Consider the following 14691-nt stretch of genomic DNA (forward strand, 5'->3'; position numbering starts at 1 on the left):
CTTTTTTTTAAAGGTAGGAAAAATAATAGTATATTTGTATGCTGAGGAGAAGAATCCATTTGGAGGGGAATACTGTGGCTTCAGGAGATAAGACAGAAAAACTGCCTGAGCCACATCCTTCAGCAACTGAGTGTTCAAGTGGAGGGTTTGTCTTTGCCTGGGGCATGGGCGGTTCATCCACAGTGAGAGGAGAGAAGGCAGGGCATGTGGGGTTGGCTGTGGAAAGCGGGCAGACGGGGTGGGAACTTATGAAGACTCTTCTGATTGTTATTTTCTCTGTGAAGTAAAAGGAAAGGTCATTGGCTAAGAATGAAGATAGACGAGCAGGTGCTGGGAGTCATCGAAGAGAATGAAAGAATGAATAAAATAGAGAAAAATATAATGCTATTATATAAACCTATACATGTAAATTACTTTCCTCTTCAAATTAGACCCCCTGGAAGGCAAATCTCTGTCATGTTAGGTTTTAGAAAAAGTCATAATCTACTTGGAGCTAAGTATGAAGAATAAGATATATGATTTAAACCATGTAATTCTATTTTTGCTTAAACCAGGGAAGCCTTTAAGATAACTTACAGTATATCCATTAAAAAAGATAAAAATGTCAGCTTCCCCTTCCCTTTAAATATAGTATGGATCAAAGGTAATTGATGTTCATAACCCTAAGGTACTATAACATTCTGAAGCAAAATATTAAATGTCTTCTGTAGTATTTTAGTTAACTTTTAATTTTATTGGTAATTTATGTGTAGTTAACCACATACTTGTGCCTCAACTATTTCACATAAATGTGAGATGTCTTAGGCCTCTTTGAACTCTGCATGGAAAAGAATGCTGAGGAGGCATGTCTGTTTAAGCTGCCACTGCCTGCCTCTCATAAATAATATCTCACATTGCATAATAGCCCAGATAAACTGCAGATCGCTTAGAGCCTGATAAATGAGAGGAAACTGTATAGTTTGTTTTCCAAATTTCACTTGGACAGCTAATTCACAATTTACTATTTTATAGCTATAAGATTTTAAAAATATAAAATAATATAGCTGTAAATACAGATTATCAGAAGATAGTCTGTAAAAATGTAAATATAATATAGCTGTAAATATACACTATCGGGAGTACCAAATCTAGTTTTAGTAGGTAGAGGCATCAAGTAAAATGGAAATAAAAGATGTTTCAAGGAAAACTCCAGGACATCTGTGGCAGTACTAAAGAAACCTTCCTTCTCAGGTTCCCAGCATGCTATTTCATTGATGTAACAACATTTTCAATAAAGTTGGTAAATTATCACTATATTAGTGTCTTATAGCAACATAGTAAGAGCTTTAGAGATCATATAAGTATAAAATGTGAATTTAAAAAAACAATGAATATGCAGGATTTTTATTAGGGCAAGCATTTCCATAACCATAAATATTTCTTTAAAACAAATAAATGTCCCAAGATCTCTGTTAGTGATCCAAACTAAGTAGAAATTAGTAAAATTAATTATAAATGAACAATTTCAGCATATAAACCAACAAGTCTTTTCTAGATTTTTAACACTGTGACCCAATTGCATTATTTTCCAAGTTAGAATGACTAATAATCAATGTAAAAGCAATAATTAATACAGATGACATTGTACTTTTTCACAGTAAAGAAATAAACAATCTAATATTTTTATAAATCCCATTTTATATCACAAAATAACCTTTACTAAGCAATTTTTTTTTTAAATCTTAGGAAATACAGACATGATGAAAAGATAGCTATTTTATATAAATAATTCAAAAATACTGTCAGGCAAGGAAATGTAAAATCCTTATTTGAGTAAAAGAAAATGCTATAAAGCAATGAGTTATCAAAATACAGAAGAGGTATTCTAAAACAAATGAAAAACCAAGATGATGAAATAGTGACAACTACTTCTAATGTGTAACAGATACTGAAATGCCAAGGTGAAAGTGAACTGAACTATTTCTTAAAGCAGTGGAGAAGATGTAACTTTCAAAAATGCAAGAAGCATAGCAAATTAACTAATTAACTTACCACCTCCTTCAAATAAAAGCAAGAACCTCTTGGGAGAATTTAAGCACCATTAGCAGACATATCTTAGAGCAGTTAATGAAATGTTTTGTATTTCAGTAGAAAACTATTTCAATGGTGAAAATGATGCAGGAATCAGAAGCATATTCTGCTGAGATTCTAGGTAGTTGACACTTTCCCGAACTGGAAAAACATTTCATAAGAAGGCATACAGTTATTGGTTGAATCACATTTGTTCTAAAAATAATTCATGCCTAGTCAAACAGCTTACCAGCTGCCACAACTCTGGGATCCTCATGGGACTTATGCCTCCCAGCTGCACGACTATCTGCACTCTCATTCCACCAAAGAACATGAACTGCAGAAATAAACCACAAATAGCTTCTGAAATATATGGCAATAGCAAGAAATATAGAAAAAGTGAATCAGAACTGTTGTCTTATTCTTTAAATCAAAATCAAAAGGTAAAACTAAATATGTTAGTGATAAGATTTCAGAGGGATCAGAAATTTGGGAGATAAATTTATAAGGGAGATAAATTTATAAATTTATAAATTTGGGAGATAAACTGGAAACAAGGCTGAAGAGAGAATGCAAGGCACAATTAAGACTAGACCCGAGTTTAATGACTTCCTACTATGTTTTCTTTTTTTAAAAAAGCAGATTATAAAAAATTGTTTACTGTAGAAAATTTAGGTGATACAAAGAAAAAAAAATTAGTATAATCTTAACTGCCTAGATAAACTTTTATCAGCATATGGTGTGTTTCCTTTTAAAAAAAATGAGTAAACCAAATTAGGGTCTTACTGTATATATATATATATATATATATTTTTTTTTTGAGACGGAGTCTCGCTCTGTCACCCAGGCTGGAGTGCAGTGGCGCGATCTCGGCTCACTGCAAGCTCCGCCTCCCGAGCTCACGCCATTCTCCTTCCTCAGCTTCTCGGAGTAGCTGGGACTACAGGCGCCCGCCACCACGCCCACCTAATTTTTTGTATTTTTAGTAGAGACGGGGTTTTGCCGTGGTCTCGATCTCCTGACCTCGTGATCCGCCCGCCTCGGCCTCCCAAAGTGCTGGGATTACAAGCGTGAGCCGCCGCACCCGGCCGGGTCTTACTGTATATTATACTTAGTAACAGATTTTTTAAAATGTTGCAACAATGTGAGAATTTTCTATGTCAATGATATTAATTTTGAATGACAAGGACACCAAAAACAATCATGACAAAAACAAAAATTGACAAATGGTATCTAATTACACTTAAGAGCTTCTGCACAGCAAAAAAAAAAAAAAAGTATCAACAGAGTAAACAGACAGCCTACAGAATGGGAGAAAATTTTTGCAAACTACGCATCTGACAAAGGCCTAATATCCAGCCTCTATAAGGGACTTAAACAAGTTTATAAGAGAAAAACAAAGAATCCCATTAAAAAGTAGGTAAAGGGCATGAATAGTCACTTTTCTAAAGAAGACATACATAAGGCCAACAAACTTATGAAAAAATGCTCAATATCACTGATCATTAGAGAAATGCAAATATAAACCACAATTAGATACCATCTCACACCAGTCAGAATGGCTGTTACTAAAAAGTCAAAAAATAACAGATGCTGGTGAGGTTGTGAAAAAAAGGGAACACTTATACCCTGTTGGTGGGAGTGTAAATTAGTTCAGCCATTGTGGAAAGCAGTATGGTGATTCCTCAAAGAGCTAAAAGCAGAACTGCCATTCGACCCAACAATCCCATTACTGGATATATACCCAGAGAAATATAAATCATTCTACCGTAAGGACATGTGCACGTGAATGTTCACTGCAGCACTATTCACAATAGCAAAGACTTGGAATCTTTTCATGAAAACCTATATGCCCATCAACAACAGACTGGATAAAGAAAATGTGGTACAGACACACCATGGAATACCATGCAGCCATAAAAAAGAACCAGATTATATCTTTTGTGGGAACATGGATGTAGCTAGAGGCTATTATCCTCAGCAAACCAACAGAGGAAAAGAAAACCAGATACCACATGTTCTCACTTATAAATGTGAGCTAAATGATGAGAATTTATGAACACAAAGAAGGAAACAACAGACCCTGTGGTCTACTTGAGAATGGAAGATGGGAGGAGGGAGAGGATTAGAAAAGATAACAATTGGGTACTGGGCTTAATACCTGAGTGATTAAATAATCTGTACAACAAACCCCCATGACATGGGTTTACCTAGGTAACAAACCTTCACATGTACCCTGTGAACCTAAAATAAAAGTTAAAAAAAAAAAAAACAGCAGTTCAGCATTTGAAAAAGGCTCCATAAAGTATTAACATTCTAAAAAAATAAGATGTAAAATAAGATGCTTACAGGTTTCTTCAATCCTATAAGCAACAAACTCTAAAAATTTGGAGATAAAAATTAAACAGGTACCAAAATGAAAAAGAGAGAAGAACTGATCTAATAAACATGGCAACTTCATAGAACAAATGGACAACTGTACCTCTGTTGAGTTCTCCATATTCTGTGTGGAAAACACCAACTACTTTTGTGTAGCCTAAATTGATATGTGCATTAATTGCTCTTTCAAATGCATCACCCCACAGAGCTGGCCCACCAGGTTTCATCTGAAAAACAGCTAGTTCATAGACTCCTAGAATAGGGAGAAAAATAATTATTTCACAGAAGACATTCAAACAATTTCTAACCAGGTTTTCTTGATTTCATTAGAAGGCTAACCAATGAATTTAGAGGATAATCCATGTATATATACATATGCAGTCATATTTATTGATTCTCTGCATTATTTTTCTTGGCTTTTATGTTTAGAAAGTCTTTGTCCATGTTTAAGGGTCAGTTGTTAAAATTAATCATAAAGAAAATAAAGAAAAAGGACTGGAAGCTATATATAAACTACACTCTGAAATATTTTTAATCTATAAAATTTGTCAAAAAACCAGATACTGAGAATGTATAATGAAGCAGAATTTTCAAGCTGCCTGGCTACACTTTTTAAAAAAGAAATGAATAACAGAAGTACTTTCTGATATCCTACATTTCCTTCTCCTTTTCAATTTTGAGAGGAAATAACTTTTTCCTTTGTATAATTTTCCCCTATAGGATTCTATTTCTAGTTGACCCGAAGTGATGTCTGAGCCTTTAAGGAGAAAAAGAAAACCCTCAAGGAGGTGGTTTCATTCTTCCTAAATATCCAGGTAAATGCTTAAAAACCATTCTACCTTCTGGCCAGAAGTATAAGATGGGTGGAGAGAAAGAAACTAGAGTACAAGGTAGATTGGACAAGAAAAAGGAAAGAAATACAAAGTTACTAAAGAATTATGAACGACATAGAGGAAGGGAACTATTAATAAGACTTGACACTGAGAAGCCAACTGTTTTACTTAGTGCTGAAAGCTAAGGGGAGTTTTAAGTACATTAGAATCCAAACAAGACTTTTCAAATCTCTTATAATCTAAAATAAAATACAGAGTTGAGTTTATGGGAGACATAAAATGAAATTTAAATTAGTTTATGCTTTTCGAATATGACCTCTGTTTAAAATTAGATTGAAGTAATTATTTCCTTTAGTGAGCAAGAAGTGAAATCAGGAAGAAGACAAATCTTTTCAAACTGAGAAACAAGAAAGAGGAAGACACAAAAGTTAAACTACAATAATGTAGCTTAACAGTGTAATTCATTCCCCCAAAACAGTCAGTTTACAAGCAAAGATATACTTAATGATTTAAGATTAGCTGACTTTGTGGAAAAAATACTTTTATATTTAGAAGTTTATACATTTTAAAACTGTGACAAAATTTCATAAACTACGACTCATCTACCTACACCTGTTTTCCTAGCTCCCAAGCCCCACTTTTTCACCTGTACTGACCATGTCAACTTTTGTTAGATTTCAATATGGAAAAATACTTAATTTTTTTGTTTTAAGGATAAGCAATGTTTAAGGATAAGCTCAATGTTTTAAGGATAAGCAAAGAACTCTAGAACTCTCTTTTTTTTTTTTTTTTTTGAGACGGAGTCTCGCTCTGTCACCCAGGCTGGAGTGCAGTGGCGAGATCTCGGCTCACTGCAAGCTCCGCCTTCTGAGTTCACGCCATTCTCCTGCCTCAGCCTCCCGAGCAGCTGGGACTACAGGCATGCACCACCACACCCAGCTAATTTTTGTATTTTTGGTAGAGATGGGGCTTCACTACGTTGACCAGCGGATCTTGAATTCTTGATCTCAAGTGATTCGCCCGCCTCGGCCTCCCAAAGTGCTAAGATTATGGGCGTGAGCCACCGCGCCCAGTCTCTAATTCATTTTTATCTCCAGACTCATCATATATTATTATATAAAACAAAGAATTATACATTTTTTTCCTATAGAACTTTACTCTTTATAGCTTTAGGTCTTTAGTATTTTACTCATTAAAACTCATAGTCTAAGAGAGAAGAACTCACCTTCTTTTGGAGGCTTTTCTAATTTGGACCATGGTATCAGGTAAGTAATTTCCGTCTCTTGTTTATCAATGTGAGCCAAATTTGGAATGATAGTTTGTTCTTGCCATTCCTTACAGTTGGCTAAGGCTTTCCGGACTTCAGCTCGATGAGCAAAATTATCTATGGGAGGAAAATAATTAAGAAAATGTTTTTTGATTTAAAATCGCCCATATTTTTACTTGAATTTTACTCAGTTCAGCAAATGTGCAAGGCCATATGGGAACCCCATGTTATTATGTCGCTGGAGATGCCAACATAAATATATGTGACAACTGCTCTCAAGTTACTCATGGTCTAAAAGGGGAGTTGAAATGTAAAAAACTAACTTAATTGACATAGAATGGACTTTATAGGCTCTAAGACTTTCTTAGGAAGTTGTGTGAATTAGGTTCGTTATTCAATCTTTCTGTACCTCAGTTTCTTATTCTGTGAAGTGAAGAAAATAGTATAACACCTACCTCCAGGGTTGTTGTGAGGATTAAACGAATTAGTATATGAAAAGAGCTTAGAATGGTGTTTGGCACCTTAGTACTCAGTATATGTTAACGATTCTTATTAATGGAAGCATTTGATTTATAGAGAAATACTATTTTTCCTTGGTGGTGGGTGATTAGGTCAAGGTACACGTTGAATCAAATTTAACATAAATGAAATTAAGATGCACTTTTTAAGCCTCTTTGTTGAACAACAGCTCCCAATGAAATAGTGCTGATTCTTTTATTTCTTGTCAGTAATTCTTTTTCTCTACAACTGATTTCTCTTCTTTCTAAGTTACCCAAACAGGTGTATACATTTACCAAGATATGGGCCTAGTATAGTCAGCCCTCCCTCTCCACAGGTTCTGCATCTGTGGATTCAACCAACTGCAGATTAAAAATATTTAAAAAAAAACAAGTGAAATAATATAGTATAACAACAATTTACATAGTATCTATATTGTATTAGGGATTAAAAGTAATCTAGAGATCCTTTAAAGTATATGGAAGGATGTGTGTGGGTTTGATGGAAACACTATGCTGTTTCATAAAACGGACCTGAGCTGAATCTGGTATCTACAGGGGGTCCTGGTACCAACCTCCTGCAACCTCCTGCAAATACAGAGGGACAAATATAGTATATTTACTTTTAGGGCCTCCTAAGACTAATAGTAAGTGAATTATATGATTTATGCTGAGGATAAGGAATAACACCTATCTTACAAGTGAATTACAAAGACTTCATGAGCAGTTTAATGGGACATGATTAAACTTGTGGCTCACCTAACGCACATAAGTGGATTATATATGTTGTTTATCTAAAGTATATAAATGAATTATAAACACTTTATTGGCAGTTTTTTCAATGGGACATGTTTCAACTTGTGGTTTATCTAAAGCATAAATGATGTTTTAACAGGGTCTGTTTTATTATAACAGGGAAAAACTAAAGAATTATATCAAGCATAGAATGAACACTTTTCATATTAAATTACTTTATGACTATTAACTTTGGACACTGATCACTAAACAGTAAATGAAATTATTAAAAGTTCTTTAGGTATCCTCAAGTCCTGATGTGGACTGTTAAGAACAGACATGGGAGTAACAAACATTCTGGAGATTCTTGTTACTTGTTCTCCTTCCTCTACTAAACCAGGGGTAGGTCAGCTTCAGTATGGGAAGAACTGTCTCCCATTCCTTTTCCTTACCTCCCTAGGGTAGTATGAAAGTGAATTCCTTGAAACTCTGGGGTACAGAAATGAAAAAAGAAGTCGTCTTTAAACATAACAGAATTATTAAATCTCAGAGTTGGGTGAGGTTTAAAAGTTAACTATCATCCTTTAAAAACCTCCATTTTTATAAAGCTCCCAAATGGGTGAATTATTTCTGCAAAAATGCTGATATCCAGCCCTAGCTGTAATAATAATAAGAAAAAAAAATCTCTTATCCTAATGATACTCCTTTACCCAAGAACTGCAATTAGGAGTCTCATAAATTTACAAAGCATTCTCCCTTATTTAGCCAGTATTCCATCTTCGTCAATACCATATACATTAGTTACACATTTACAACATTTTTATTAAATATACGTCTTTTGGCAGGCCCAACTGTGATCTTAACCCACTTGAACATTTACAATTACTGCTTTAAATTTTTCACGAACTATCTTTATAGCAAATGATTCTAACATTTTTCTGAGGATTAAAGTCTAGTTCTCAATTTTATGGTTTGATATATGAGACTCCATGTTTTCTCATTTATGATAACATAAGAGTTCAAGCAAGTGGTGGTTAGAGGTGTACCACTGGGAAGAAGATCTGCTAAATTTATTTTTTTTGCTATTGCTTTTAAAAAGTCTTACTTAACCTGTATGTATCTATAGTAATATAGATCCACGAACTAAGTGTTATGTTACATTTAACACAATGAAAATCTATACTGAATACTAAAACTGGATGACTCTTTACCATACTTCCAAATATGAAACACTTTATTCATTGTGCCTCCAAATTCCACACTCCAAAATCCAACCAATTCAGAGTAAGTTGTCCGAAGACGAATGTTTTTCTTAAGATTTTCCATGAACGCATTCATATGTGAAGGTTTAAGGTAATAAGTACGAAATTCATAGAGCGTTCCATCGTATTGTCTAGGACCCGTAGCAAAAGATGAGCACACCTGAAGGAGGTAAGACAAATGTAAATATCTTGGGAAGGTACAATTACAGATTTGGTTACAACCAAATCTGAGTCTGGTACAAGGAACACACATAGACTCATTATCCATTGTTTACTTTTGTTGTCAATTCTCCATATACACTTGTTTACATAGAGATGTCAATAAAGATAACTACTCTTAATTCTGATGAATATATAGCGACTGTTTCCCAGCAGGGGTCTACCTCTAGCCATTTTTTCACGAGAATTTGCTCATAAGAAGGCTGTGGGATCATAATGATACTCCTTTACCCAAGAACTACATTTAAGACTTAGTCTCTTTAATTTACAAAGGGTTTTCCCCTGTTTAGCCAATATTCCATCTTACTCAATACCATATGTATTAGTCCCACACACTGAAAAAAATTTATTAAGTACACATGCCTTTTGGCAGGCCCAAAAATATGTTTACTAACAAAAAAAACTCTTGTTTTTAAAAGGTTCCTAAAAAAACAGGAAGGGCTATTCAGGTCAAAGTATTTCCTGAATCCACTGATGAAGACTACTGGTCAAAAAGAGGACTGGAATGTAACTAATATAAAAGGAAGCTATAACTTATCGAATTGCATTGTACTATGGGTGTATACTGCATAAAGGCTGAAAAGGAAAAAAACTCAACAAATCAGAATTGTCTGCATCATTGTTTCTAATTACAGATGCAATATCAAGAAGTATGTACATTTAGTGCACTCAATTATACCAAGTTTATGGAACTATCCTTTAAGAACCACTCTTTGTAATAGTCATACGCCCAATAGGTAAATTTTCTGTCCTAATCTGGCCTTCTGAGCCTGAGTGAGCATAATGTTCAGTAGCAAATGCCCTGTCAGAAATTATCCAGTCTGTCTGTCTGTATGTACATGCAAATATTTATGTAAACACACGTGAATACACAGACCACTCCCGTGGCATTCTAGTTTACAAATCCGTTTATTTAGGCATGGTTAGCATGTGACAACTTCCTGAGGCTCACTACCCAGAATAATCTATCGCAACAGTTTCAGTAGGCATCTTTCACTGACATATTTTTGGTTACAACATACAAATGTCTATGTAGTTTGTGTGCATAACGTCTTAATTATAATTGTCTATCTTGAGTTCATTCATCTCCAGCATGAGTTATGCCCTTACGCCCAAGTGTCTTAGTTTCCTTGGAAAACCCTTCTTCACACCAAAAAATAACTGCAACTATCCTTTCTTTTGATGGCCATTCTTTTTGGGTCAATTTAATCAAATTCTGAAAATAAAAAAACTGCTTAGTATCTACAGTTTAAAAATATTATTATCTCAGAAAATGGGCCAATGAGGTATTTGTAATAACTGCTTTTAAAGTTGGTTTTCGGAGATTTGTATCTGGAGACGTTATCCTAAAAAAAGACATTAGAAAAAAAATTATCTACAAACATGTTGTGTTTACTTGGGAATGAGAAATGAGGATTATAGATACAAATGTATGGGATAGAAAGCCATCAACGCATCCAATCAGGGAAAGGTAAAGGGAAGCTTTCATCAGCAAAAAGGGACAGATTCACATAGGCTGCTTACAAAGAGAGTTGATTGGTTCCAGAGACTCAAAGACAGAGTTGTCAGTTCAGTGGTACAGGGGCTGTTACTGGGCAAGCGGTCTTTCAGGAACATCTTATCTGAATTACTGCAGAGTCGTAAAGAATGTCTAATGATAAACTTTGTTAAAGCAGGAGATGGGTGTAGGATGTGAAAGGGTTTCCTGTGGGGGTTTTAGGCTGGGCGCTGTGGCTCACGCCTGTAATCCCAGCACTTTGGGAGGCCGAGGGGGGCAGATCACCTGAGATCAGCAGTTCGAGACCAGCCTGGCCAACATGGTGACACCCCAACTCTACTAAGTAGTAAACACAAAAAAATTAGCCGGGCGTGGTGGCGGGCGCCTGTAATTCCAGCTACTCCGGAGGCTGAGGCAGGAGAATCGCTTGAACCTGGGAGGCGGAGGTTGCAGTGAGCCGAGATCGCGCTACTGCACTCCAGCCTGGGCGACAGAGCGAGACTCCGTCTCAAAAACAAAAACAAAAATCACAAAAACACTGGCATCCAGTTAGAAAACCCCTCTGACAGCGACTGCCGGCGAGACGACCACGGCCTGTAGCCTCCTCCTCGCGCTCCAGACGGCTCCAGAGATCGCGTTAGAACTTCGGCGGCGGCGCGGGGCCCCAGGTCTGGGAGCGCCTGAGCGTGGCTCGCACGCTCCAGAAACACCTCCCGCCCCTCCCCTCCCCTCCGGCCAGGGCTCGGGCGCGCCCCCGCGGCCAGTACCTGAGGCGCGAGCGTCCGTGAGGCAAGCGCCCTGCTCAGGCCGCTTCTGAGAACCAGCATGGCGCGGATTCGGCACTGAGAAAAGCAGCCAGCAGAGTCCTTTGTGAGACTTCTTTGAAGGCTTCCCGAGTGGAAAAAAGCGGCTCCTGGACCACTGGCTGACGCAGGCAGGGGCGGGACTCGGCGGGGTCAGCTCCACCCCGGCTCGGGAGGCGCGACAGGTCCTGCAGCTTGGCGTCTTTCTCTTTGGCGCTGAGCCTCGGTCCCCCTTGGTTTCCTGAAACGTTCTTGCCCCAGACGTTAGAGGTGACAGAATTAGCTGAAGGCTGGGATCGTTCCTGCCCCACCTTTCTGGGCCCTGACCTCATTCGCTCCAATGCGCAGTTGTGTAGATTCGTAAGTGTGCGGGGGTTGTGCTTGTGTTGCCCCTGGAGAAGGAAGGGGAGCTGTTGAGCGTGTGCATGTGCAATACTTTGAATTTAAAGTCGAGATGTTGACAGGGTTAACTTGTTTGTTTGTTTGTTTTTTTGAGACGGAGTCTCGTTCTGTCGCCCAGGCTGGAGTGCAGTGGCGCGATGTCGGCTCACTGCAAGCTCCGCCTCCCGGGTTCACGCCATTCGCCTGCCTCAGCCTCCGCAGTAGCTGGGACTACAGGCGCCCGCCACCACGCCCGGCTAATTTTTGTATTTTTTAGTAGAGACGGGGTTTCACCATATTGGCCAGGCTGGGACAGGGTTAACTTTTACAGGTTGTGATAGACGTGTATTTGTAGACCAGTGAGCCTTCGCTTTTCTGCATTGTGTTATCTGTCCCCATTGCCACCCCACTGTGATCTTGGAAGGCTCCTAATAAAGATTTAATTTTCCATGAGCTCAGTGGAGTAGCAGCACCGAGCCTGATAGGAAAAAGTCGAAGTTAAACAGAGATAGTTTGAAACTAGATCGTTCTGTAAGCCTTAACAGCAAAACAGCCGACCTCTGGCCTAGTCCTCCCAGTCCCGGAGTACTGGCCCCCAGACTAACCACCTTCAACATTTTAAGCTATTCTTCTAATACCTGTTTCCGTATGTTTTTTTTTTTATTTTTTTTTGAGACAAGAGTCTTGCTCTGTCGCTCAGGCTGGGGTGCAGTGGCGTGATCTTGGCTCACTGCAACCTCCACCTCCCGGGTTCAAGAGATTCTCCTGCCTCAGCCTCCTGAGTAGCTGGAATTACAGGCGCATGCCACCACACCTGGCTAATTTTTCTATTTTTAGTAGAGACGGCGTTTCACCATGTTGGGCAGGCTGGTCTCGAACTCCCGACCTCAGGTGATCCTCTCTCCTCGGCCTCCCTAAGTGCTGGGATTACAGGCATGAGCTACTGCGCTTGGCCTGTATTTTAAAATAGTCATTTTCTGCTATTTCTTGCATTTTCAGTTATGGAGAGTATGTGTTGACTTCCTTCTGTGGCAGATGAGGATTTATGTCTCACAGAAGCCACTCCCCCGGGGACTTATCATTTGTGTTGAGAACATTCAAAATCCTCCTAGCAATTTGAAACTATATATTATTAACTATAGTTATCCTAAAGTGGTATAGAGCACTAGAACTTATTCCTCCTATCTAGCTATAATTTTAACAAATCTCTCCTATCCTTGTCTTCCTCCTAATCTTTCCCATCCTCTAGAATCCTCTGTTCTACTTTTTATTTCTGAAATCAACTTTTTTTAAAGCTTATACATTAGTGAGAATATGTGGTGTGCAACTTTTGTTGGCATATTTCACTTAAGGTAATATCCACCAGTTCCAGCCATGTTGCTGTGAATGACAGAATTTCATTCCTTTTTACTGCTTAATAGTATTCCATTGGGTATATGTAACATACTTTCTTTATCCATTCATCTTGCTTGACACCTAGGCTGATTCTGTATCTTGGCTATTGTGAACAGTGCTGCAATAAACATGGGGGAGGGAAGATGTCTTTTTGATATACTGATTTCTTTTCCTTTGGATAAATGCTCAGTAGTGGATTATTTGTAGTTTCTTGAGGAAACTCCATAGTGTTCTCCATAGTAGTTCTAAGAGTTTACATTCCCAACAGTGTATAAGATTTTCCTTTTCTCTGCGTCCTCATCAGCTTTGTTTTTTGACTTTTTGATAATAGCCAGCCTAACTGGGGTGAGATAATACCTCACTTCCCTGATGAGTGATGTTGAACATTTTTCATATATTTGTTAGCTGTTTGTATGTCTCCTTTGGAGGAATGTCTGTTCAGATCATTTGCCCATTCTTAAATTGATTTGTTTGGTTGTTATTGCTGGTGAGATGTTTGAGTCCCTTGTATATTCTGGATATGAACCCCTGTCAGATGAATAGTTTGCAATTATTTTTTCCCATTCTATAGGTTGTTTTTTCACTCTGTTGATTGTTTCATTTGCTGTGCAGAAGCTTTTTAGTTTGACATAATCTATTTTTGCTTTTTTTGTCTGTGCTTTTGAAATCTTATTCATAAAACTTTTTCCCAATGTCCGGAAGCATTTCCCTTATATTTTCTTCTAGTATTTTTATAGTTTCAGGTCTTACACTTAGCTCTTTGACCCATAGAACTGAATTTTTGTATAGAGTGAGAGGTGGGGGTCTGGTTTCACTCTTCTGCATGTTGATATCCAGTTTACCTGGCACTATTTATTGAAGAGACTGTCTTTTCCCCAGTGTATGTTCTTGGCACCTTTGTCAAAAACCAGTTGGCTGTAGATGTATGGATTAATTTCTGGGTTATATATTCTGTTCCATTGGTCTGTTTCTGTTTCTATCCCAGTACCATGTTGTTACTAATATAGCTTGTAGTATATTTTGAAGTCTGGTAGTGTGATGCCTCTAGCTTTGTTCTTTTTGCTTAAGACTGCTAAAAGCAAATTCTTGATAAATAAATAGACCTATTCTTTATAAGATATTAAATAACAATATCTAATGGTAGGTGTAAGAGGTATCATAATTTTGAAGTAGTGATGAAGGTAAAATAAATTTTCTGTATTTGCAACAACTATAAATAGCATTTGACAGTATCTATGATTTTTACGGACTAAAAAGTTGCAGGTCCTGCTAATAATAGTTTGTTGCCTACCTTCACAAACAAAGGAAATGCTTAGAAGTTGGTGCCAATAAAGATGGAACTTTTACCTATCCAAGTTATCAGACTCTGAATT

General features: G+C 37.4%; 1 protein-coding gene across 3 annotated transcripts; it reads right to left on the reverse strand.

Moving 5' to 3' along the window:
• Positions 1 to 1367: 1367 nt before the first annotated feature.
• Positions 1368 to 12091, reverse strand: LOC129479079 (protein NipSnap homolog 3B). 3 transcript variants are annotated; one of them, XM_063636866.1, is made up of 7 exons: positions 11507 to 11580; positions 10766 to 10871; positions 8972 to 9182; positions 6487 to 6645; positions 4532 to 4681; positions 2300 to 2386; positions 1368 to 2211 (listed from the first exon to the last, which is right to left on the reverse strand). In XM_063636866.1, exons 2-7 carry the CDS (start codon positions 10856 to 10858, stop codon positions 2135 to 2137), a joined length of 777 nt encoding a protein of 258 aa, XP_063492936.1. In that variant the 5' UTR covers positions 10859 to 10871; positions 11507 to 11580; the 3' UTR covers positions 1368 to 2134. The 3 variants fall into 3 exon arrangements, with proteins under 3 accessions (XP_063492936.1, XP_055127604.1, XP_055127605.1); XM_055271629.2 differs by lacking the exon at positions 10766 to 10871 and having other exon boundaries at positions 11507 to 12091; XM_055271630.2 differs by lacking the exons at positions 4532 to 4681; positions 10766 to 10871 and having other exon boundaries at positions 11507 to 11681.
• Positions 12092 to 14691: the final 2600 nt, after the last annotated feature.

Source organism: Symphalangus syndactylus, chromosome 3 (genome assembly GCF_028878055.3).
Source record: "Symphalangus syndactylus isolate Jambi chromosome 3, NHGRI_mSymSyn1-v2.1_pri, whole genome shotgun sequence".
Lineage (NCBI taxonomy): Eukaryota > Metazoa > Chordata > Mammalia > Primates > Hylobatidae > Symphalangus > Symphalangus syndactylus.